This window comes from Podarcis erhardii, assembly GCF_964252035.2.
Source record: "Podarcis erhardii genome assembly, chromosome: 16".
NCBI classification, from domain to species: domain Eukaryota; kingdom Metazoa; phylum Chordata; class Lepidosauria; order Squamata; family Lacertidae; genus Podarcis; species Podarcis erhardii.
In genome coordinates, this window is record NC_138514.1 from 35,083,114 (window position 1) to 35,107,153 (window position 24,040).

Consider the following 24,040-nt stretch of genomic DNA (forward strand, 5'->3'; position numbering starts at 1 on the left):
CCCGACAATTTGGGGGAAGAGGGCCTGTCCTTTTAGAAAGCAGGAACGTATAGTAGTGTAGAATATTTATATTTATTTATATTTTGCTGGCTGAGTCGGACAGAAAAGTTCTCAAAGGGGTGTGTGCATTGGAAACACTGGACAGGACCGTGACATGCAGCGGCGTTTTGCTTTGGCGAATCATCACACCTTTGCAGGCTGCATCTGTCGCAGCCAAGAGGCCTCCTCTTGCTCCATGCACACACAAGAAAGGAACAGATTCAAGAGAGGAAGGAAGGAAACGGCAATTAATTTAATTAAAAGAGAAGGAGTTCCAAGCGATAGCAGCAATAATCATCCATGTGCACAGAAAGTATGGCCGACGGCCTCCTTTCCCAGGTCCCCACAAAAGACCCTGCCAACCAGACGATTCCCCACCCGGGCTAAGCGGAAGGCTTTGGGGTGTTACGTTTCGCAAACCATTCGTGGCTCTTGTCGGCCGCCATCGCCTGCAGGAGAGAAGAGAAAAGCCGTGAGCCACATCGCGGTGGAGAAAAGCGGAGCCCTTGGATCACCTTTAATTTCGAATAAACGTTGAAAGGGGGAGTCTCACCTCGTCTAAGAGTTTCCCACCGTTTGGGTCCACCTTGGAAAGCTCTCTGAAAGCCTCGTCCCCGACGAAGCAGATTTCGTGGCCGTCCTAAAGCAGGTGGAAGAGCAGGAACAGCAATGAAGGGAAGCGACATTTGCCACAGCGGCCGCAGTCACTACTCAAGGGAGCTGGCAATTATTTGGGGGATATACTGTCAGTTTGCATTTCTTAGTACAGAAGGTATTGATCTGATGTGTAGAGGTCTTTCCTGTTCTGCTTAGTTCAAGAGCGTTCTGGAAGGTTTCTTTCTACGTGAAAGAAACAGGCAGGTGGTTTCTGGTGTTTGGGTTATTCCTTCTGGGAAGCTGAGTACAGCTGGTTTAAACTGGTTCCTTATCCTTTCTGTCAAGGTCATGCTGACTATAATAGTCAGGCCAGGAGGAGTCTGGGTTCTGTTTCACACTCTCTTTTCTCTGTGTGTGTTCTGGTGTGGTGTTCTGTATGCTATAGTGTTAAGGTTTAGTCTTATTATAAGTTATGGTTAAGATAAGACTGCTGTAACTGGATTCCTTATGGCCTGTGCCAATCCTGAATGTATTGGATCAGTGACCATTGTGCTCATTTGCCTTCAGTAGCAGTAAAGCTCTGCTGGGTGAAATTGCCTCTGGTTTATTTTTTTGGAACTCTGCGATGTGTTAAAATTTCCCCTCCACATGCACTGCATATACAGGAAGCCACAGAGATGATAGGAGTTGGAAGTCTTACATTTGGAGATCTACAGCTTTTGTCAATCATTGCTCCAAGAGACATTCTCCTCTCTCAGGAAGGACTCCCTCTGCTAAACAGAGGCATTCCTTCATCTCTTGCACACAAGTAGGGAATGCTGCTTTGTGGGATCAGGGATAGGGGACCCTGTGGCCCTCCAGGTGCTGATGGACTACAACTCCCAGCACCCCTGACCACTGGCCCTGCTGCAGCCGGGGCTGATGGGAGTTGGAGTCCAATGACGCCTGGCCACAGAGCCCTCGTTCCTGACCTACACGAAAGCTGTTTTGAAGCTGCACTCACAGGATCCGCCAGGATGACCACTTGAACCGTTGCTTTCCCAGGTGTGTCCAGGCTCACGAGGGGGGTCAAGATCTTCTGGCCTTCCTTCTTCATCAAGGCTTCGATGCCAGGCAACTGGGGAGGACAAACAAAACGGGGAAGGGAAAATCAGCAGAGTACGAATGCGTCCATTTTGAGCGAGGTAACAAAAGAGGAAGCTCATTTCTCGTTTTAGAAAATCTTTGAGCACCTTTAATGAAAGAAATCTAGAACGCGGATGTCAAATAGTTTTTGAAGAATCCCTTCCAGTTGTGTTTAAGGTGTAGTGGTTAGAGTGTGAGACTGGGAGCTGGGAGATCAGGGTCCAAATCCTCACTTGACCGCAAAGCTCCTTGGGTGACCTTGGGACAGTCCCTGTCTCTCAGCCTAACCTACCTGGCAGGGTTACTGTGGGGATAAAATGGGGTGGGGAAGTATGGACGCCACCTTGTGCTCCTTGGAGGAAAGTTGGGATCCAAATGTCATCAAATAAATAAATAAGCCAAATGAATCCATTTACAGTAGTCAAGAACTAGCTGAATTAAGACTGTAATAAGAGATTTAAATAAACATTCACATTATTAGTATTAGAAAATGTGTAGAAGATAGAAAAATAATAGGGTATATTCATTGTTATTTTTAGGTTTGATGTTATTGTATAAATACGTTATTAGTAGTTCTTTTTCTTTTAGGAGGTAGCAAAGTGGGTGAAAGGAGAAACAAATCAGAAGTTGGGGGAAGCCCAGGAGGGGAGGGAGGGAGGAACGCATAGTAAATGTTATGAATATGAGATGTATATAATGAATGAAAAAGGGAAATGAATAAAAAAAAAGACTGTAAGAAGAAGGGGCAGCGGGCCCTCTAGCCCAGCAACCTGTTCTTACAGTGGCCTCCCGGAGGCCCCTGTGGGGATTCTGCAAGTGGGACCCGAGGACAAGAGAAACTCTCTCTTCTTGTGGTTTCCAGGAACTGGCATTCAGAAGCACTGGGAGGCAGAGCAGAGTCATTGTGACTAGTAAACATTGGCAGCCTTTTCCTCCATGAAATTACCTGCCACTGCAAGAGTGAGCACCACAGCTTCACTATGTGCTGCGTGAAGAAGGTCTTTAATGAACAGATAGGTAGCCATTCATCATTTTTATTTATGAACAGGTGTCACATGCTTTTGATATTTCCCCACTAAGCATTTATTTCAAGGTAAAGTTGCCTTTGTCTTGTTGGGAATATTAGGAACACAAGAAGCTGCCTGACCCCAAGTCCAGGCCACTGGGCCTACCTCAGTGTTCTCTATTCTGACTGGCAGGGGCTCTGCAAGATTTCGTGCAGGAGTCCCTCCCAGCCCGACCTGGAGATGCCGCCAGGAACCGAACCCGGGACCTTCCATCTACCACTTGAGCAGCAGCCCCTCCCTGACAAACCTTGTAAGCAATCCCCACTGACCTCTTCCTTGGGGCAGGAGAAGGCGATCCTCCCAAAGGCTGCCCCGTGGTCCACAGCTTGACCGATGCCCTGCAACTCCAGCTTACACTGGAAGAGAGAAATAAAAGGAAAGGAAATCAGGCCACTGGGTTTGCAACAAAGACTGGTGCCTCAGCAGCAGCAGCGACAGCAGAAGTGGGGCTTGCGAAGAGAGCGGTGACATCCATGCCATCCATTTAAAGCACATGACTTCCCCAATGGAATCCTGGGAACTGTATAGTTTGTTAACAGTGCTGGGTAAGGTAAAGGGACCCCTGACCATTAGGTCCAGTCGTGACCAACTCTGGGGTTGTGGCGCTCATCTCGCTTTACTGGCCGAGGGAGCCGGCGTACAGCTTCCGGGTCATGTGGCCAGCATGACTAAGCCACTTCTGGCGAACCAGAGCAGCGCACGGAAACGGCGTTTACCTTCCCGCTGGAGCGATACCTATTTATCTACTTGAACTTTGATGTGCTTTCGAACTGCTAGGTTGGCAGGAGCAGGGACTGAGCAACGGGAGCTCACCCCGATGCCATTCTTCCTATCGGCAAGCCCAAGAGGCTCAGTGGTGTATAATAATAATAATAAATATAATAATTTATTATTTATACCCCACCCATCTGGCTGGGTTTCCCCAGCCACTCTGGGCAGCTTCCAACAAAACGCTAAAATACAATAATCTATTAAACATTAAAAACTTCCCTAAACAGGGCTGCCTTTAGATGTCTTCTAAAAGTTTGGTAGTTGTTGTTCTCTTTGACATCTGGTGGGAGGGCGTTCCACAGGGCGGGTGCCACTACCGAGAAGGCCCTCTGCCTGGTTCCCTGTAACTTGGCTTCTCGCAGTGAGGGAACCGCCAGAAGGCCCTCAGCGCTGGACCTCAGTGTCCGGGCAGAATGATGGCGGAGGAGACACTCCTTCAGGTTTAGACCACAGCGCCTGGGTACTGAGAGCCAAAGACGCCCAACCACTGCAGAAGCTGGAATGGCGGCCCTGTCTCTGCCACACATACCTGGAAGACGCCCTGAGGATCCCCTCAGCTGCCTGCTGCCCCTTCAGCCTCACCTGGTTATCTCCATAGCCGAGCAGAGCCTTCTGTTTGTCTTCATCCTTCTCGTACAGCTTCATGCCCAGGAACTTGGACCAGTAGTCCACAGATTTCTGCAGGCTGGACACGGCCAAAGTAACCTTCAGCACAGGATCTGGAAGAACGGAAGAGCTTCAGGAATGGGTGGGCTTTAGGCACAGGATTGAGGATTGCAAGAAATTCCGGACTGGTGGCTGGTAGTTCCTCTCCCCAACTTTATTGTTATTCTTTATAAAAACTGGTTATATACAGGCAACGCCTCTCACCCACCCGCATTTACGCAGGGGTTACATTCTGGGCACCGCACGCGTCAGTGAAACAGCGTATATTTGAAACAAAATAAAAAAATTCCTTCCAGTAGCACCTTAAAGACCAACTAAGTTAGTGAGCTTTCGTGTGCATGCACACGAATATACACACAGATACACACAATATACACACAGTATATTTGAAACACCTTTTTAAAAGCCTGCAAACACCCTATTCCGACCCAGTTCCACCCCTACCCAGCCGCGTTCTGCTCCTTTTTGAGACATTTTTAGGTCACTTCCGGGGGTTCGACACGATGAGCGTATGCACAGTCGCACACATATTGAATGTGCATCAATAGGGGGTTGCCTGTACTGCTGATTCATTATTTTAAAAAATTTGAGCAGTTTGCAGCAATTGCACATAAAAGCAATACGATGGAAGCCATATCAAATAATTAAAATCAGAAATCAGTTAGCAATTGTGGAAAGGGGCATTCTCAACTGCCTGCATAAGCTTGAAGGAAAAGAATATTTTTCAGAAGGCTGAATCTCCACGGGCAGATGAATCCACTGTCGTCCTAACTACAGAGTATCATATGGCACCCCCTCTTTACCTTCCTTTGATGACGTTTTGTCTTCCAGGCAGAACTTGTAGCCTCCTGGGGCTTCTGTTTCGTAGATGCCTGCTGAGGTCTCTTTGAGGGGCCACTGCAGCTTTTTGGCATTGCTCACAGCCTGGCTGGACACAATAGTCATCCCCTGGCATGGCAAGAAGAAGAAGAAAATAATATGACGAAAATAACCCCAGAATCACAGCCCTGGATGACCTGGGGCCAATTGCTCTTTCTCAGCCTAACCTGCCTCACTGGGTTCTGTTTGCAATAAAATGGCAAGAGGAGGAGGGGGAAAACATGCTCACCGCCTTGAGCTCCTTGGAGTAAAAGTGGGATATAAATGTAGAAGTTGTAGCAGTATAAAAAAAATAACACCTGCCTGCCATTTTTGACCTCTGAAGTTTCTGAAAGTGCCCAAGCTGTTGGATAGGCTTCAGAGGTTTCGCTTTCTGACCGGCCTCTCTTGACAAGACCATTTTTCTTTACATTTTTTTCATTTCATAAAACTTATACACTGCTTGATTGTAAAAGAAAAACCATCAAAGCACTTTGACAGAAAGAATAAAATCATCAATGAGAAAAATTAACAATAATTTAAGACTTTCCAAAAGTTAAAATAAAAATTGACTAAGAACAGATTAAAACCATCCTGGAATATTTTGATGGAGGGCATTGAGCAAGATCTTACTTAAGTACTTAAGCTCCCATCCTCTGTGCCCATTGGCCATGCTTGTTGGTGCTGATGGGAGTTGTAGTTTAGTAGCATCAGGAGGGCCAAAGGTTTCCTATCACCTGCAGTACACCTAACCCTACCACAATCAAAGACTCCAAGCCTCAGAACACACAGTCCACAAAAGCTCACTGATCTAGTCCTTTTGCAATGCAAACTCTAAAGTCCCCCAACAGCAACTGCAGAGCTTTTTACCTTTTCTATAATGAGAAATGTGGCCCACCGCACTCCCAGGGCCTACTCAGTGCTTTGTTCATTTCACCCATTCTTTTGAGCAGAAACTAAGCCCTAGCGATCCCAGAACCAATGTACTTTGCAAACCTTCTCACCTTTAAAGCCCTATACGGCTTAGGACCCTCGTACCTACGGGACGGCCTCTCCTGGTATGCCCCACAGAGGAACTTACGGTCTTCAAATAAAAACATCCTAAAGGTCCCAGGCCACAAAGAGGTTAGGCTGGCCTCAACTAGAGCCAGGGCCTTTTCGGCTGCGGCTCCAATCTGGTGGAAGGCCCTGTCACAAGAGACTAGGGCCCTGCGGGATTTGAGATCTTTCCGCAGGGACTGCAAGACAGAGCTGTTCCACCAGGCCTTTGATCAGGGCGCAGCCTGACTTCCTCCTTTGGCAATCTTTACAGAACTTAAACTTAATGGTTGCCATCAATTGGATTTTAATTTATTTTTATAATGAAATGTTTTCAGAATGTTGCACTATTTTATTGTTGTTAGCCGCCCTGAGCCCGGCTTCGGCTGGGGAGGGCAGGAGATAAATAAAATTTATTATTATTTATTATTATTATCAACCGAATGAAGCGGTGCCTACCAGGAAATCGTTGCCGAGGCGGTAATCTCCGATTCCGTAATTGTAGGTTAGCTCCGCGACAAAGTGATTGTCTTCTGGACCGTAGCCCACCATCGTTTTACTCCACTTGCCGTCATAGGGGCTAGAAACACAGCTGCCTTTTATTTGTATTGCAATAACACAGGAGGAAAAAAGCCTACATCTTCCTCTCCTCTGGGGTTCTTCAGCTCACTCAAGATGCCAATGTAATGGCAGAGAACATGCCTTGCATGAGAAGGTCCCAAGTCCGGCATCTCTGGGTAGGGCTAAGCGAGACTCTTGCCTGAAACTCTGGAAAGCCACTGCCAGTCAGAGAGGGCAATAAAGGGCTTGATGGGCAGAAATACCAGGTCAGATTAAAGCAGCTTTTTTCTATTCTGATTAGTTTCCCATCTAGCTTCCTAGACTTCTACTCTCAACAATGGCACACAACCCCTCTCCACCCAACGCTGCACTCATTTGAAGGGCAGCATTCTACCCAGACACTGGCACTATACACAGGTAGAATTGTTGCGCCCATCCCATGATGTCACAGAAGGTCAGCCAATGGGAAGCGAGGGAGCATTTATATCGCAGGCACTATTGGCAGAAGAAGCTTGCGTTGCCAGGTAGCAGCACCTGCCTCAGAGCAATCCACCCTTTGGGGCTACTGCCTCCGAACACTCAAGAGCAGGCACAGGCAAACTCGGCCCTCCAGATGTTTTGGGACTACAACTCCCATCATCCCTGACCACTGGTCCTGTTAGCTAGGGATGATGGGAGTTGTAGTCCAACAACAGCTGGAGGGCCAAGTTTGCCTATGCCTGCTCAAGGGTGTCAAGAGAAACATCTGCTTTGATGAGAAACCACCAAAATGAAGACAACGTACCCGTTACAAGTGGCCTTGCAGCCTTCTTCAAATTCTTCATGCCTTAGAACCTGTTTGTTTTAAAAAAAATAAGTTAACATTCAGGCACAAACAAGAAGGCTTTTTACACTTATGACGTGCATGGTTTGGGGACTTTATTTTTAAAATTGTTTTTAATATTGCATTTTAACACAAGGCGCCCGCCCTGTGGAACGCCCTCCCTTCAAATGTCAAGGAAATAAGCAGCTATCTTATCTTTTAAAAGGCATCTGAAGGCAGCCCTGTTTAGGGAAGCTTTTAATATTTAATGCTGTATTGTTTTTAACACTCAATTGGGAGCTGCCCAAAGTGGCTGGCGAAGCTCAGTCAGATGAGCGGGGTATAAATAATAAATTATTATTATTATTATTATTATTATTATTATTATTATTATTCCAAAGTGATCTTAAACGCAACATGTGACTATATCTATATAGATATACAGAGACACACACAGAATTTTTTCCTGAAGTTTATTACTTATAAAAAAAGAATGCATTCCTGAAAAACGAAGTGCGCCGCTCTGCGGCGTAATCAGGAGCGACAAACGTTCACGAAAGCAAACGCCGCCTCTGTAGGAAAGATTGGGCCAAAGAGGCCGCCGTAATTAACTAGCCGCTCTAGGAGAAGACACTCAAAAACCAAACCAACTCGTTCCCGCGTGGCTTGGGACCCTAGGGCACCCGTAGCCGTGACGTCACCCCTGCCTCAAAAAGCCCTCCCCCCAAACTGCCAAGGCCACTTCCTAACCGCCCACCGTCTCGCGCCCCCACTTACGCGCATGCCCAGTACATCCCGGTAGAAGCGCGCGGTCTCGGCTCGGTCGCCCACTTTGAACACGAAATGCAGCGCCCGCCGAGCCTTCATATTCGGGGCCTTGTCTTTCTTCCCAAACTCCACCTCACGCGCAAAGCCGCCCACACAGAAGTGATTGGCGAGCAAGCGCGGTCGCCTGATTCAGGGGGTGGGGTTGGTTTTGTATTTACCCTCTCCCCTTTCTGGCGCGTGGGAAGGACGTCACGACACGCCGCCTAAACCTGAGGCAACTTTTAAAATGAATTACAGAAGCCTTCAAAAATAAGTTTTATCTTTTTCAAGAGCACTGTCGCCTCAAATTAGACAGCGCTCTTGAAAAAGATAAAACTTCTTTTTGAAGGCTTCGATAATTCATGTTTTTCCACGAACGTTGAGTGGCATATCTATAACTTTATACATCTATGGTGCACACCATGTCGGGTGCGTCTTAATAGTGAGAGCCTGGAAATCGCAACAATGACTCTATCATGTCATAGCTCTACAAGGGACTCTCAGCCAATGGCCGCTTCCGAATGTCCCCCGGAAGTTGCGGACAAACGTTTTTTACGTCCCTCTTCCCTCTCTATGGCTTTTTAGGACCGGTATATAAATACAAAAGGACGCTGTTGCCATTAGTGACGGAGATCTCGCGATAGTCTGAGAAGGGGAAATCCCGCTCGACGCCCGCGCCAGGAAGCAATATGGCGGCCTTCATGAGGGGCGCGCGAGCCCCCTTCTTGCTCCTCAGGCCGGCCTTGGGCAGCGCGGCCGGGCGGCGAGGGGTCCGCGCGCTGAAGAGGAGCCCCGTCCGCGTGCTGCCCTCCGTCGCGGAGACGCGGGAGGAGCAGCGACGGGTCGTCCCCGGCCCCCCTCAGCCCAAGGCCGGCCCTTCGAAGAAGCCTCGAGACCAGGCCGGCTGGGAGAGCAAGGCCCCAAAGGCAGCGGCCGCGAAGGAGGAGAAGAAGGTGCCGGAACGCAAAGAAGCGGAACTTTGCTTCGAGAAGGCGCAATCCGGAGACAAGAGACTTAGGCAAGGCCGCGCGCGCAAGGCATTCTGGGGGTTGTTGTTTGGCACGGGCGGAGGCTGGGAAGGGCCGAATGGGAAAGGGACTACAACTCCCAAGAACCACCAGGGCAGACGAGAAAGGCCGCGCGCAAGGGCTTCTGGGAGTTGCAGTTCTGGGTGGATGGGAGACAGAGAGAAGGATGGAAATGTTTGTTGTATTTAAACCCCACCCTTCCTCCAAGGAACAGGGTTCTTTGCCCATTTTATTCCCACACGAACTCTGTGAGGTTGATTGGGCTGAGAGAGCATGACTGCTTCACAGCTGAGAGGATTTGAACTCTGGTCTGCCAGTGCCTAATCCAGCACTCCAGCCGCTGCACCACACAGGTTTACTATAATAATAATAATAATATTAAAAATGAATAAGAAGCGATTTTAAACTACCTTGAAAAAAGTAATATATTAAAAGATATTAAAAGATATATTAATATATATTAAAAGATAAGGCAGTCTTCTCTGTCTGCTGATTCACAGTCTTGAGTATTTGCAGTGTGAAAGGAAAAACAAAAGGGAAGGGTGTTGTTGTAGTCGTTTAGTCGTGTCCGACTCTTCCTGACCCCCTGGACCAGAGCAGGCCAGGCACTCCTGTCTTCCACTGCCCCCCGCAGTTTGATCAAACTCATGCTGGTAGCTTCGAGAACACTGTCCCACCATCTCATCCTCTCTCGTCCCCTTCTCCTTGTGCCCTCCATCTTTCCCAACATCAGGGTCTTTTCCAGGGAGTCTTCTCTTCTCATGAGGTGGCCAAAGTATTGGAGCCTCAGCTTCAGGATCTGTCCTTCCAGTGAGCACTCAGGGCTGATTTCCTTCAGAATGGATCGGTTGGATCTTCTTGCAGTCCATGGGACTCTCAAGAGTCTCCTCCAGCAACAGAATTCAAAAGCATCAATTCTTCGGCAATCAGCCTTCTTTATGGTCCAGCTCTCACTTCCATACATCACTCTTCCCATCCTCACCATACACATCCTCTCTAGTTTTATTTTTGGCAGAAAAAGGCTGCAGAAGGATGTGATGGAGATTGGATGGGTTGATACAGAAAGCTGCCTTATAGCAAGTCAGAGCAACCCGTCCATCTAGCTCAGAATTGTCTGCACTGCCCAGCAGTGACTTTCCATGATTTCAGGAAGGCAATACTCCCAGGAGATGCCAGGGATTGAACCTGGAGCCTTGTGAATGAAATTCTGAGGCTGTACCGTGGAGCTACAACCATTCTCCTGGTATTGGGGGGCTTGTTGTAAATGGAAACAGTTGTGCACATTTGGGATTTGTTTCTGTTGGAAGAACCACCTCAGGTTGAGCAGGCCGATGTGCTCTATTGCCTTTGGTGGTTGTCATCCTTTGGGGCTACGGATAACATTTGTCAGCCAGCCTGGGGAAGAGGGGGGGGAAAGCTTGTGGGCTTGACGGATCTGTCTCTCTGCAGCAAAGTGGTGACGCTTGCCAAGTCCAGGTCGTTTCGCGAGAGACACGGGAAGATCCTGCTGGAGGGCAGGCGACTCATCAGTGACGCGCTGGCAGCTGGAGCCGTTCCCCAGACACTCTTCTACAGCGCCATAGAGCATTTGAAGGAGCTGCCAGTGGACAAGCTGAAAGGCGCCAGCCTTGTCAAGGTGAAGTTTGAAGACCTCAAGACCTGGTCTGATGTCATCACATCTCAGGGTGTGATTGGTAAGTTCATCAGGAACGTAGGGAGGCTGGTTCCTCTGAGCTCAGTAATGTCCACACTGACTGGCAGCAGCTGTGCAGGGTCTCAGACAAGAGGATATTCCCAGCCCAACCTGGACGTGCTGGAAATTAAACCAGGGAGAGGCTGATATAGTGGTACCTTGGGTTACATACGCTTCAGGTTACAGACTCTGCGAACCCAGAAATAGTACCTCAGGTTAAGAACTTTGCTTCAGGATGAGAACAGAAATCGTGCAGTGGTGGCACGGTGGCAGCGGGAGGCCCCATTAGCTAAAGTGGTGCTTCAGGTTAAGAACAGTTTCAGGTTAAGAACGGACCTCCAGAACGAATTAAATACATAACCAGAGGTACCACTGTACTTTGTCTCCGAGTCACAACTCTTTTCCTGAAATTAAAACAAGATTCTAGTCCTTAAGAGGGGCTGGTTTAAAGAGGAACATGGGAAGCTGCCTTATACTGAGTCAGACCGTATTAACCCATCTAGCTCAGTAGTGTCCACACTGACTGGAAGTGGCACTCCAGAATTTCAGGCACTCATGGGGTGTGTGAAGCAGGGCCAGTAGGGAGTGTGGCCTGGGGAGAGGCTTTGGGAGAGTCTGGAGGGGCCCATTTGAGGCTGTGGGCCCACCCTTGTTCTGAACGAATCTTCCCTGACTGCATTTCCTCCAGGAATCTTCTCCAGACCGGACCACGCCAAAATGGCATACCCAGAAGTCCAGCAAGAACATGCGCTGCCCCTCTCTCTGATCTGTGACAACATCCGCGACCCAGGGAACATGGGCACCCTCCTGAGATCAGCAGCTGGAGCAGGCTGCAGCAGGGTGCTGCTTCTTAAAGGTGGGGAGCGTCACTCTATGGATAGATCAGCGCTGGGTTCCAATTCCGCTTCTGCTCCTTGGGCAGGACCTGTTTTCAGTCTTCTCAGAGGCAGCTGGTTGGTCCCACAAGAGGCAGTGACTGCCACCAACCTGGACAGCTTTAAGAGAGGATGAGGCAGAAACTGCAACATGCCTTTGAATAATAGTTGCTGGAAATTGCAGATGGGGAGAGGGCTCAGAAATATTACCTGTCCCTGGCTCTCAGGCTTCTTTCTCTTTCTCTGCATTCTGTGGCCTGATGGGAATTAATTGTCCCAGACTTGAAGGCATCAGGCTGGGAAAGGTTTATATAGAATAGAACCTGATGGGTTTGGGGCAGTTTGGTTCCAAGGAGATAAGACTGACGGGTAACTGAGTTTTCTTAATCAACATGCCTGTTAACAACATCCCTTTAACAAAGCAGCTTTTGTTATGACACATTTCCAAACCTATGGCTGTAAGATATGCAGGGCATCTCCAAAGCTGACCTGACTCAATGACTTGATAAGGCTTCAGGTATACAAAAGAGGCAGGCTTTGCTTCTGGAAAGCTTCCTCCTTTAATCTTTTAAAGAGATCTGTTGAATTAGGATTACAACCACTTTCATCAAATGAGACTCCTCCCCCCGCCCCCAAAGGAAGTTTACTTTTCTATTCATAATTTTGAAGCATTTGTTACAATTAAAAAAACAACACATGCCTTTAAAAGTCACAACATATAAGGAAAAAGGGATGGGGAGGGTAGAGGATGGAGGGGGAAAGCAAATCCAGGCCCTGGTTCTTAAAATTTCAGAGTTCTTTTAGGGCCAACTGAACCTGTCAGTCTCTTAGCAAACTCTAGTGGTCCAGTTTCTCACCTCTCCCTCTGCTCCCCTTGCTGGCAGCTGCTGAGTGACATCCGTAGAGGCTCCTTGAATGAGGAGTGCTTAGGTGGGCTGTGCGTTTTTCATTTACCAGCAGGGCTGCTAGCTATCCATGGCTGCTGCTTATGCCAGCAATGCTTGGCTCCACTGTCAAAGGCAGTCAGGCATTCCTGGAGGGCCACAGGGAGAATGCACTGGCGCTTGAATCCTGAGTTACATTTTTTTTGTATTGGATCAGATTAAGGTGTGCGTGATCTTTGCTGTTTCTTCAGCTTGTAAACCACCTTGCGTATAGCAATATAGAAATGAGGTATACAACTTAAAAATTAAAAGCAAAATAAAATGCTAACACAGGCTACAGACCTGTCATTAGCTGGCTGCATAAAATATTTTTAGGTCAGCAGTGTGTCATTCTCTCTCTCTTTTTTTTTTTTTAATTAAATTTCTTTTCTCTCATTACATACACTTACACAACCATCTCTCCTTCCCCCCCTTTTGGACTTCCCTCAACTTCCATTTCTGATTTATTAACCTCATTAGTATCTTCTGCTATTTTCTACAAATGTCATATTTTCCCTTTTATTACATTTAAATCCTACCATCAGGTCAAAATTCTTTGTTTCTGCAAATATAAAAGGTTCCCACTTTTTTTCAAAGTCCCTATTGTCCCAAAGGTAAAGGGACCCCTGACCATTAGGTCCAGTCGTGGCCGACTCTGGGGTTGCGGCGCTCATCTTGCTTTATTGGCCGAGGGAACCGGCGCACAGCTTCCGGATCATGTGGCCAGCATGACTAAGCCGCTTCTGGCGAACCAGAGCAGCGCACGGAAACGCCGTTTACCTTCCCATTGGAGCAGTACCTATTTATCTACTTGCACTTTGACGTGCTTTTGAAATGCTAGGTTGGCAGGAGCAGGGATCAAGCAACAGGAGCTCACCCTGTCGCGGGGATTCGAACCCCCAACCTTCTGATTGGCAAGTCCTAGGCTCTGTGGTTTAACCCACAGCGCCACCCGCGTCCCACCCCTATTGTCCTAGCAGTGTAACATTCTCCACAAGACTGCTCCAGACTCTTCTAACATTTCTCCCTCTCCCCGTACTCCAGGCTGCGTCGACGCCTGGGAGCCCAAAGTCCTCCGGGCAGGGATGGGAGCTCACTTCCGCCTCTCCATCCTTTCCGACCTGGACTGGGGGGTCCTGCCAAGCTACCTCCTCCCCGACAGCTGTGTACATGTGGCCGACTGCTCCCAGGCACAGGCCGCACCGGCAGTGGCAGAGAACGCCGCCAACCATGGCTGGGTCTCCCGGCCCTACAACCTGAAGGCGAAGCCGGCTCTGCAGGATTGGGACCGTGATTTGGATGGCAGCGAAGATGAGAGGCAAGAATCAGGCCAGCTGGAAGTCCAGCCTTACTCCGAGCCCTGGATGGAGGGTCCTGCAACGGCGGTGGTGATCGGTGGGGAGACCCACGGCGTGAGCATGGACGCCAGGCAGCTGGCCCAGAGCACTGGGGGGAAGCGGCTGGTCATCCCGGTGGTCCCTGGCGTGGACAGCTTGAACTGTGCCATGGCTGCCAGCATCCTCCTCTTCGAAGGAAAGCGGCAGATGAAGCTGTCAGAGGCGGGGAGAAACCCCGTTTCCGGGATCTGGCAGAACTGTTGAGGAAGAGATGCCTGTGGGGGTGTTCAGAGAAACAAACATTGCCCTTTGGTTTTGGCCCCTCCATCTTGGAGAGTCAATTCTTTCTGACTTGGTGGCACCGCACTCTCAGTGCAGCCCTGTTGCCGACGAGAACTGAATAGGAAGGGAGGGGGCAAGTGTCTCTTAAGAGACTGTAGTTTACAAAAGGCTGTTTGCCAAGAAGGGCTCTCCGGGGGAGGCAAGTGTGATTGCAAGAAAGCCCAGCAGAAACATTCAACCCCATTTTTACACTTTTTCTGCTTCCGTCGGTTGTTTTCCCACGTTGCATCGCTGGGGCTTATGGGGGCATATGTACGTGGAGCACCTGTGCGTTTGAATTCCTTCCACCCCGGGTGGGAAAACACAAAAAACACGGGTCCCTGCATCTAGAAAACCAGCACCTCAGGGGGAAATGTTTGGATCTTTCCTTGAGGTTCTAGCTAACTCCATGCAGGGATACTTTGAGAGGAAAAACAACAGCAACTATAGAGGGACATTCTAGCATAGGACCCTGCCCCAAGTGCACATACCTGGCTGGCTAAAGGGGTACAATCCAGACTCTCAGATCTTGCATGCGTTTTGAATTCTGAAACTCGGAGATAACAAAGAAGGCTTTGCCTTGGGCCTGGAGGCCCTCACCCTGTGAAGCTGGCACAAAATCAATGTAGCCAAGCGCCCCAGGGCTGTGGCATCTGCCAGCGTGTACTTTTTAAAAAGTCAGCTTCATCCCCACCCCATCTTTTCCCCCCTCCTCCCTTTTCTGGCAGCGAAGGTGCATTGCTGGGTGCGTGACTCAGCCTCTGGCACAGCTTCTAGGGTGACTTCACCAGGTCCTCTCTGATCCCTTGCCAAGGGCACGGCGCAGCTTGTCGCCTCTGGCGGGCGACCTCAAGCTGCCACAGGCTCCCTTGCTGTAGTCCCTCCTCACAATGCAGTGTGTTTGTTCAGGCCTTTTCCCAGTTGGTGTCTCTTTCTCCTGCTGAATGACCCTTCCTGGCTGAGCCTGTAAACTCCTGATTTTTGGGGGTGGGGGTGGGAATCCCCATCTATTTCCTTCCTAGCCCTCCCAATCTCCTCTTTTGTCCAAATCAGATGTTCAGGTTTCTTACCCAGATAGTGTTTTAGCGCATTAAGCCAGTAAGTTAAAAGACAAATCTGCCAAACGGTCATCCTGGTTAAAGATCAAGCTTTTAAATCTCTTTCTGCTGGGAAAAGAGATCTTCCCATTGTTTATGTGGAGTTGTACAGAATAAATTCTGGATTTGCTCCCCTCTCTCTTTGTTGAGTGTATTTCTAATAAACCACGGAGGCTTCTCCTCATTTCATATTGCCAGCAAGGTTTAAACGTTCTGTAAAAGCCAGTTTGGACTGACCGGTGGCTGCGCTGGTCTGCTCTGCCCACCCTTAATGGAAGCCTGAATGCTGCCTTCTGCCAGAAATGTCTTTTAAATGTTTCCCCTCTTTTTGAACCTCCAGCTCTGACCCTTGCCACTCTGGCCACTCCAAAAGGAGCTTTTCGAAAATTCTTAGTACTGTATACGTGTGTTTCTCAAACTGCTAAGCTTCTTTTTCACCAGAAGGTGGCAGAACACTCACAGAAGCACTTGATGACAAAAGGGTGGGGACTCTACATGGAGTAGTTAGCATTGCCAGATTTCTTTACCCTCCTTTACTCCTGGACAGGATCGGTGCACCTGCGACCCCCCTGGTCAAAGGCTGGTCTCCTATCAGCTCTGGGCAGTTTGGTCAAATGGTCAGGGATGAGAGCAGCACTCCTCCAGGATCCAGAAGGCCAGAGCTGCCATTGCCCCCTGCTTTGGATGTTGTTGGACTTCAATTCCCATCAGCCACGGGGTGGCTATGGATCATAGAGCTGGGTTCCAACAAGAGGGCCCCCACCCCTGCTCTAGGCAGTGGCAAATTTAGCTTCACCACCCCGTCCCAGTTTGCATCCTGCAGAAAGAGGGACGTCTGGAGGAAGCAGGACTTTCTAGCTGTTGGATCTGTGGCCTAAAAGCATCACTCTACTTGATCAAGGCCTTTTTATAAACTCCAGGCTCCTGGGTACTACCTCCAAGCAGAGGTCCTGGAAAACAAGGTCTCTTGCATATTGTAATTTAACGGGGTAAGCAAATTAGAAGCCCCTGTGAATGGCTGTGGGACTCCCAGCGGCCCCAGGCAAGGATCATAGGACTTGTAGTACAGCAATATCTGGAGTAACACAACAAATCACCTCCATGTTGCAAGAAAACGGGGGGGGGGATCTGTCCTGAGGCCCCTTGCCATGAGTTTCTCTCAAGAGTATTCTCCCACGCTATCCTGCCCAAACACGGCCTCACATTCTCGCAACCTGCCTCTGCAGCCTTGACAGCAAAACCACACTCTGGGCGAGCTGACGTTACTAGAACGGGTTTTATTACAAAGTTCCAGTCACCATGTACAAGTTTGTTTGTTTTTTACAACGTCCAACTTTGCCAGGGAGAAAGAAAAAGAGAGAGACGATGGGGTTGGGGAGAGAGGATCTGGCTGTGCTATCCCAGCGTAATCCCAACCCAACCCACCTTGCTTGCCAAAACAGCTAAAAACATCAGAGTCACCTCTATCGAGACTTGCTCAAGCTTTTATCAGCTGCATGTTTAGGGGGGATGTATTTAACATGGGATTAAGGAAGAAAAAAAGGCGAGGAGAAAAATACCTAAGAGAGTCCTGGGTTTTATTTCAAAGTCAGTGGAAGAAAGCACTCTGCAGAAAGTTGGTTGCAAAGCAGAAGGTGGAATTCAACAATTCAGAGCGACTGGAAAGTTCTCTACTTGCTAGTGGCCTGAAGGTTAGGATGGCAGCTACAAACGCCTCTTACAACCAGGGAGCTCGTTTTACTGGGGTCCCTGACCAGGCAAAAGCTTCTGCTTACACTCGAGCAAATGTGACTTAGAAAAGTTTTGCATATCTTTAAGCCACACAACGCAGTAGGGTGGGGAAGTCATGTGTACCCCTCCTCTCCTTACTCTGAGCCCTTGAACGTTTGGGCAAATGGTGGACTACACCTCAGGCGACACCCCACTTAACTGAGCCACTTGAAGTCTTGACTTGCCTGAATTTCTGAGGGGCAGCGAAATGGTGCTAATTTTAGCAAAAACAGGCCACTACCAAAACACCCCACCAACCCACAGCTGAAAGTTTTAAACAGTGGGTGAACAACCTTCCACTCGATTTAGAATTGCGCCTGGTCATTCATAAAAGAAGTGAAATTGCTGATTTTCAAAGCTAGGCAAAAAAATGCAAGGATACCACCTCCTCCCCGGGGCAAAAGATAGCGCAAGAGGATGCAAACATTTTCCAAGGCCCCTAATTTGTCCTCCTACACCGCCCCATCTCAATTATACGGTCCAGTGGCAGCACCAGCAAGATCTCACACAGAGACCCCACGGGCACATCCCATGACTCCCCATGTGCTTTAAGCCCTGCATGGCAGATATGGGGCCTGAGGAAATCTCATTATCCCAGAGCTCCCGAGTCTTTAATATCAACCTTTCAGGTGGCTTGGCAACTACAGGCTCCCAAGATGCAACTATTGTGTACAAACTGCAAAGAGAGAAAGGCATGGATAACTGGATTACGATCCAAGTTGTAGGAAGATTCAAGGGGAAGAGAGAGAAAATTCTATTCGATTCGCAGTACAGGTGAGCATTAAATGCTTTTGCATTTTGAACCTGGAGCATTCCAGCAAAGCTGGAGAGGTGACCCTCACCTAGGAAACCTGATGCTGGTTTCCCTGCTGCAAGACACCCTAAGGGAGTGCAGCTGGAAGAAGATGCAGAGTACTTGTTAGAGGATCCTCACTCCCCTACCCCTCAAAAGAACATAGCCAGGAGGGCAGTGGCCTGCTCTGTAAGCTTTTATTTTTCTTCAGCCTCAGAAGGCAAACAGTTTTGATAGGTTAACTATCCTACCCTTCCCCTAAAATATTACATATGCCGGATTTAGGTGTGGGTGCTTGTATGTCACTTGTCATCTTGGAAAGATGGAAAAACTGGGCTTTGATAAAGGATCTGGTTACTGTTTTGTTTGGACAGGTTACATGAGTGACCAGCAGAGATTTTTTTTTAATAATAAAAAAACAGAATGCAGCCACAGCTCTGGCTGGGACCAAGGGAAATCCATCACTTCTCCTTCACCTGGGCTCTTGGGAAACCTCCCACTTCCCACCTCCCGTCACACCCCGAAAACTATAAGCCAAGCCTCCTCTGACCAGCATCCCCCAGCTGAAATGCAGCACCTTTTAAAAAGAGTTTGGTTAAGGAGGGGAAATCAAGAAGAGAGAAACTTGCTGTGTTTGGAAAAAACAAGGCACCACAAGAACGTCAAGAGTTAACGTTGTGCACAGAGCTGGAGAGAGAGAAAAATCCTGCAATTTTTTAAATAAGGTCCAAGCTGGGAGTGGGGGCAGAAAAAAAGAGGCCCCCTCCCCTTTTCAACCCTGCCTCTGCTTCTCCTCAGATGGGCTCCGGTTTAAGCTTGTCCATTAGAAAGTCATTCACAAAAGCTTCCACGATGTCGGGTGTGATCTCCTCGACGTCCATGACATACTTGGCACGGGCAGACATGTCCAGGATGGTGAGAAGAGGAGCAGCCTCCGGGAGGTTGGTGTAGTCCCGAAGGGAGTCGGTCATGTCATCCTGCAAAAGATGGCCGAGAGAGATCCGTTATCCCAAAGTCTAAGAGGCAGGAACACCGGAAGTTACCTTATCCCCTTGCTCCCTCTAAGTTCAGTATTGCTTGCGCTGACTGGCACCTGCTCTCTAGACAGGGGATATTTCCAGCCCTAGCTGGAGATGCCCTTTGGGGAGTGAGTCTGGGACCTTCTGCCTGCAAAGGGGAAGAGGGGGCTGTAGCTCAGCAGCAGAGAAGCCCTGCTTTGCATGCAGAACGTCCCAGGTTCAATCCCCAGGAGGCTCTCTAGGGAGGGCTAGGAGAGACCCCCTGACCCAAACCCTGGAGAGCCCCTGTCAGTCAGAAAAGACAATTCTGGGCTAGGTGGAGTAGCAGCAGCTCCCTGTGTCCCCCTAAATGATTCCAGTCCTCGTGGTTCTGAACAAAGGGATGCGTTAAGCAGGAGTATGGGAAGACACCTTATACAGAGTCAAAACAACGCTCCATTTAGCTCACTGTTGTCTACACTGACTGGCAGCAGCTCTGCACGGTTTCAGGCAGGAGTCATTGCGATCCCCAACCCACTGTTATTCAGGGGAAGTGCGCCTTTGAAAGCAGAGGGGGGACACAGGCATTGCAGCTAGGAGATCCAGACTAGAGGGGTCTTTGATCCGATTGCAAACCCTTTTCGGTGCGGGGCATTAAAAAATACCCCAAAAAAACCCCACACATTTTTTTTGCTTATTAAACTGTGTAAAACATTTCAGGAACTGCTGGTACCGTGTAAAATAAATATTATCATCAACTAGGCAGGGCAGGAGGGTCTTGTGTTCATTGTGGCTTGGTGTCATGGGGGGGGGCAATGGAGAAAAAAGAATCTGCCTTTTGTCTGTACTTGCAGCACCCTCTCACTCTGCCTGTCAGTCAAGCCACAATGAAAACCGGGGGGGGGGCAGTACAAAGGGGGGGGGGGTCTGCGGCATAGTACCTCCGCCTCCCCTCTCTGCTTAGAAAGGGTGAAAGCCAGGCCAAAGGTTAAGGCCTCCTCCCATTCTCTCTCTCTCTCTCTCTCTCTCTCTCTCTCTCTCTCTCTCTCTCTCTCACACACACACACACACACACAGACAGACAGACAGACAGACAGCTGACTGAAGCCAGTAAGTATTCCCTTATCTATTTTGGCTCTGTTATCACCCAGACGGGGAAAAGGCTGTGAACAGAGAGCGCTGCAAATTGTGGTTAGGTTAAGTGGAGTGACAGGTTGCTCTTTAGCAGTTTGAGAAGCTCCACTTGCATTTTTAAAAAAAAAGCAAGCCAAGGATCTAGTCCTCATGGCTGAATTAGGGGGGAAACAGGCTTACAATGGTGCAGGAGACAGGATCAAAGGAGGGGACCCAAAGGTTAATCCAGTGCAACCCCCTGCAATGAAGGAATCGCAGCTGAAGAATCCCTGACAGACGACCAGCCAACCTGTTTAAAAACCTCCAAGGAAGGAGAGTCCACCGCCTTCCAAGTGAATCCACTCCACTGTTGAATGGCAGAAAGCTCTTCCTAATTTTTAGTCAGAATCTCTTTAGCCGTAATGCAAATCCATCCCAAACTCCCTCATAAGGCTTGGTTAGAGGTACCTGAAGGCATCCACAGACGCAAAAGAGGTGTGCCCAAGCACCCGCACAGAACAGGCGGCCTGAACATCGATATCCCGGGCAGATCAGCCCACCCTGCGTGATCAAGGTGGAGTGCCAAAGAAATGGGCAATAAAAACCTTAATAAAGAAGCAGATGGATGCAAAGGATCTGTTTGTGTGTAACGTCTGTGTGTTGCTGAAGGCAGTTTTTGCTTTGTTTGGGTCTTGGCACCGTGACTGCAGCTAGCGTGGGCTGAGAGACAGGATTCTGAGCCATGAAGGCCCTGGTGAGATTTATTCCTCTTTCCCCCTGGTTTTCTGGCAGGAGATGCAGGCAGACGCGACAGCCACGATTAAAAGAAAAGCAAAACGCACCTCCTCAGTGTCAGGAGCACAAACTCTCTGCTTTTCACCCCCAGCCTGTCTGCAACATGGCCACCGCCTACCTTTTGGGGATGTTGTTGAGGGCTAACCTAGGCACGTGAAGGGCTTAGACTCTCCTACGTATTAACTGCATCAATATCCTACCTTTCCGACAAGTACAAGGCAGCGTACAGCTCCTCGCTTTACCCCACAACACCTCTGAAAGGTGGGCTAAGCCGAGGGAAAGTGTGAACCTCATGGCTGAGTGGGGATTTGAAGCCGGATCTTCCTGATGCTACTTTCTGAGCCCAGAGATGGCAACCCCAGGGCCTTCCAGAGAGCCCTGGGCTCCAACTTCCATCATCTCTGACTGGCGGCCATGCTAGCCGCCGGGGCTGATGGGAGCTGGATTCCAAAGTGCCTTCAGGTTCATCAGCTAACCATCACGACACAGTGGACCTTGAACTGCTCCTCTGCTAAATAGGCAAATATTATTTATTACTCGTTCACTCTTATCCAACCCTGAGTGCCCCCCTCTTTCTTTGACCGCAGCTCTCCACCCCCACCCCCACCCCCCTTGCCAGCCTCCATCCATCTTGGTCTGCCTCTCTGCCTCGACAAAATGGCGGGCGCCCATCCCTCCACGCCCAAAATCCCATCAATGTCTGGAGCACGCAGGCGCGGCAACAGGGGGATGGGGGAAACGCAGGGATTGTCAGCCAAGTCCAGGGGTGCTCAGAGACGCTGCCCCTTCCCCAGTATTGTCTGCAACCAATCCTCCTCAGTCCGACCCAACGGTGCTGGGCGCATTATAGAGGATGGAAGAGAGCATCTTATCTTAGAGAGGCTTTCTGCACCGAGGGGGCGAGGAGGCATTGTTGCCAGATGCCGGGATCAGAGTTTTCCGAAATCTCCGATTCCCACTCTCCGACCAGCTCGGAGGGCCTCAAAAAAAAAAAAAAAGGCTTGACATTTGTTCCGTCTTCCACAAAGGACCCTCCGTGCCCCAAGAAGCCCCCCGGGGTCGCCGTGTCGGGTCCCTGGAGGCAAGAGGGCGTTCCCAGCACCTTCGGGGGCCAAGGGCAGCTGGCGAGGGGGCGGGTCCCGCCAACCCCGTATTATCGGTGCCCAACAGGTGCGGGACTAGGGAGTCCCCCCCTTTCACTGCCCCCTATTTATTTCACCCTTCCCTTGTTCGTTTATTATTCGCTTTTAAAAGGGGGGAGACGGCGCAGGGAAGCTCCGCCCACCGCAAAAAAGCGCAGTGCCCGTAAATCAATGCGGTGGACGTGGTGGGAGCCGCCCTTCCTCCCCCCCCCACGCATGTGCACGTTCCCGCAGCCCCCTTTCGCTCGCAGGGTTAGCGCAAAACAACGCCGGGGGGCGTCATCCAGGAGCTACAGCGTGGGTGATGAATGGGTCATTCAGGCGGCTGTCAGGGAGCCTGCAAGCAGATGGCGTTGGAAATGAATGAAGGGCTGTGTTTGTCAATGTGGGGCTGGTCCGCGGAGGGGCTTTGGGGGGAGAGCGAGAGGGAGAAAAGCAGGAGGAAGGGGGGGAGAAGGGAATTTCCCGGGGCTATCTGGGAGGGAGGGAACAGGGTGCAGGAGACCTTTGTTATAGAAGGCATTTTTTTTACAACAAGGAGCGCATTCAGAAATCCCAAGGGGTGGGTGGCAGGCAGGCATCTCAAACATGTTAGGGGGTCGCGGGGCAGGGGGAAGCGTATTTACGGAGGAGCAACAAAGGTCTGGAAAATGAGGGGTGGTCTCTGGCAGGAAGGGAACGCCGCGTTCGTTTGGCTCGCTCGGGAAACAAGGGGAATGGCCACATGTCCCATTGGCCCCCTTGCAGCTGAAAAGCTGAGCCATGTCTCGGTCAAGGCCCCCTAATTTACATACTCAGCCCCCCAAACTCCTTAAAATAAAAAGGAGTGGGGTGAGAGAACATAAGGATCACATTGCTAGATCAAGCCAAAGGCCCATTTATTGCAGTGTCCCCAGAATCTGATATTCAGAGGTAGACTTTCTGTGGTCAGGGAGGCTCTGTTCCTAACTAATTGTGGGAAATGAGTTACAGTCATACCTCGGCTCCCGAACGCCTTGAGAGTTAAATGTTCCGGCTCCCGAACAATCGAAACCCGGAAGTGAGTGTTCTGGTTTTCGAATGTTGCTTTTGAAGCCGAACGTCTGATGGGGCTTCCAACTGGCTGCAGGAACTTCCTGCAGCCAATCAGAAGCTGCACTTTGGTTTCCGAACGTTCGACTTCCAGGGCTGCACATGAGAAGCCCTGATGGCTTTCTCAATCCTTACAAACCAACCTGCAAAGGAGGGCCAGTATTATTTTTTGCAGATTGGGGAGGCAGGTGGAGGCCTAAGTTAACAGTCTGTAAAGCCTCGCTTGCTCACTGACAGCAGGCAAAATGCTAAAGTTCCCGTTTCTGGACTGAACCACATTAGACTAGATACAAGAAGGGAAGGGATCACGTGGTCAAATGCTCCTCCAGACTAAATTTGTTCCACATAGAAAGCTAGAATGTCAGGGAAAAGTGGTCTAGCCTAAGCTTCTCACCCGATAGGCAAGGTTTCCGTTTACAGTGGTGCCCCGCAAGACGAATGCCTCGCAAGACGGAAAACCCGCTAGACGAAAGGGTTTTCCGTTTTGGAGGCGCTTCGCAAAACGAATTTCCCTATGGGCTTGCTTCGCAAGACGAAAATGTCTTGCGAGTTCCTGCGGGGGTTTTTCCCTCCCCCCCTCTTTCCTAAGCCCTAAGCCGCTTATCAGCTGATCCGCTAAAAGCCGCTAAACCGCTAATAGCGCTAATCCTCTAAGCTGTCAATGGGCTTGCTTCACAAGACGAAAAAACCGCTATACGAAGAGCCTCACAGAACGGATTAATTTCGTCTTGCGAGGCACCACTGTATTCATTG

General features: G+C 49.5%; 3 protein-coding genes across 3 annotated transcripts in view; 1 reads left to right on the forward strand and 2 right to left on the reverse strand.

Annotated features, from left to right (window-relative positions):
- Positions 1–273: 273 nt before the first annotated feature.
- On the reverse strand, positions 274–8,513 carry GLOD4 (glyoxalase domain containing 4). Its single transcript, XM_081844273.1, has 9 exons — positions 8,302–8,513; positions 7,507–7,556; positions 6,621–6,741; positions 5,069–5,213; positions 4,182–4,318; positions 3,098–3,184; positions 1,640–1,753; positions 593–679; positions 274–488 (listed from the first exon to the last, which is right to left on the reverse strand). Exons 1-9 carry the CDS (start codon positions 8,389–8,391, stop codon positions 423–425), a joined length of 897 nt encoding a protein of 298 aa, XP_081700399.1. The 5' UTR covers positions 8,392–8,513; the 3' UTR covers positions 274–422.
- A 155-nt stretch (positions 8,514–8,668) lies between these two features.
- Positions 8,669–15,742, forward strand: MRM3 (mitochondrial rRNA methyltransferase 3). The gene is made up of 4 exons (XM_081844232.1): positions 8,669–9,349; positions 10,809–11,053; positions 11,741–11,908; positions 13,895–15,742. Exons 1-4 carry the CDS (start codon positions 9,021–9,023, stop codon positions 14,449–14,451), a joined length of 1,299 nt encoding a protein of 432 aa, XP_081700358.1. The 5' UTR covers positions 8,669–9,020; the 3' UTR covers positions 14,452–15,742.
- A 1,120-nt stretch (positions 15,743–16,862) lies between these two features.
- Positions 16,863–24,040, reverse strand: part of NXN (nucleoredoxin) — a 70,472-nt gene continuing 63,294 nt past the window's right edge. The window contains exon 8 of the mRNA XM_081844226.1: positions 16,863–19,145. Coding sequence (XP_081700352.1) covers positions 18,963–19,145 — 183 coding nt within the window. The 3' untranslated portion in view covers positions 16,863–18,962. The remainder of the gene's footprint in view (positions 19,146–24,040) is intronic.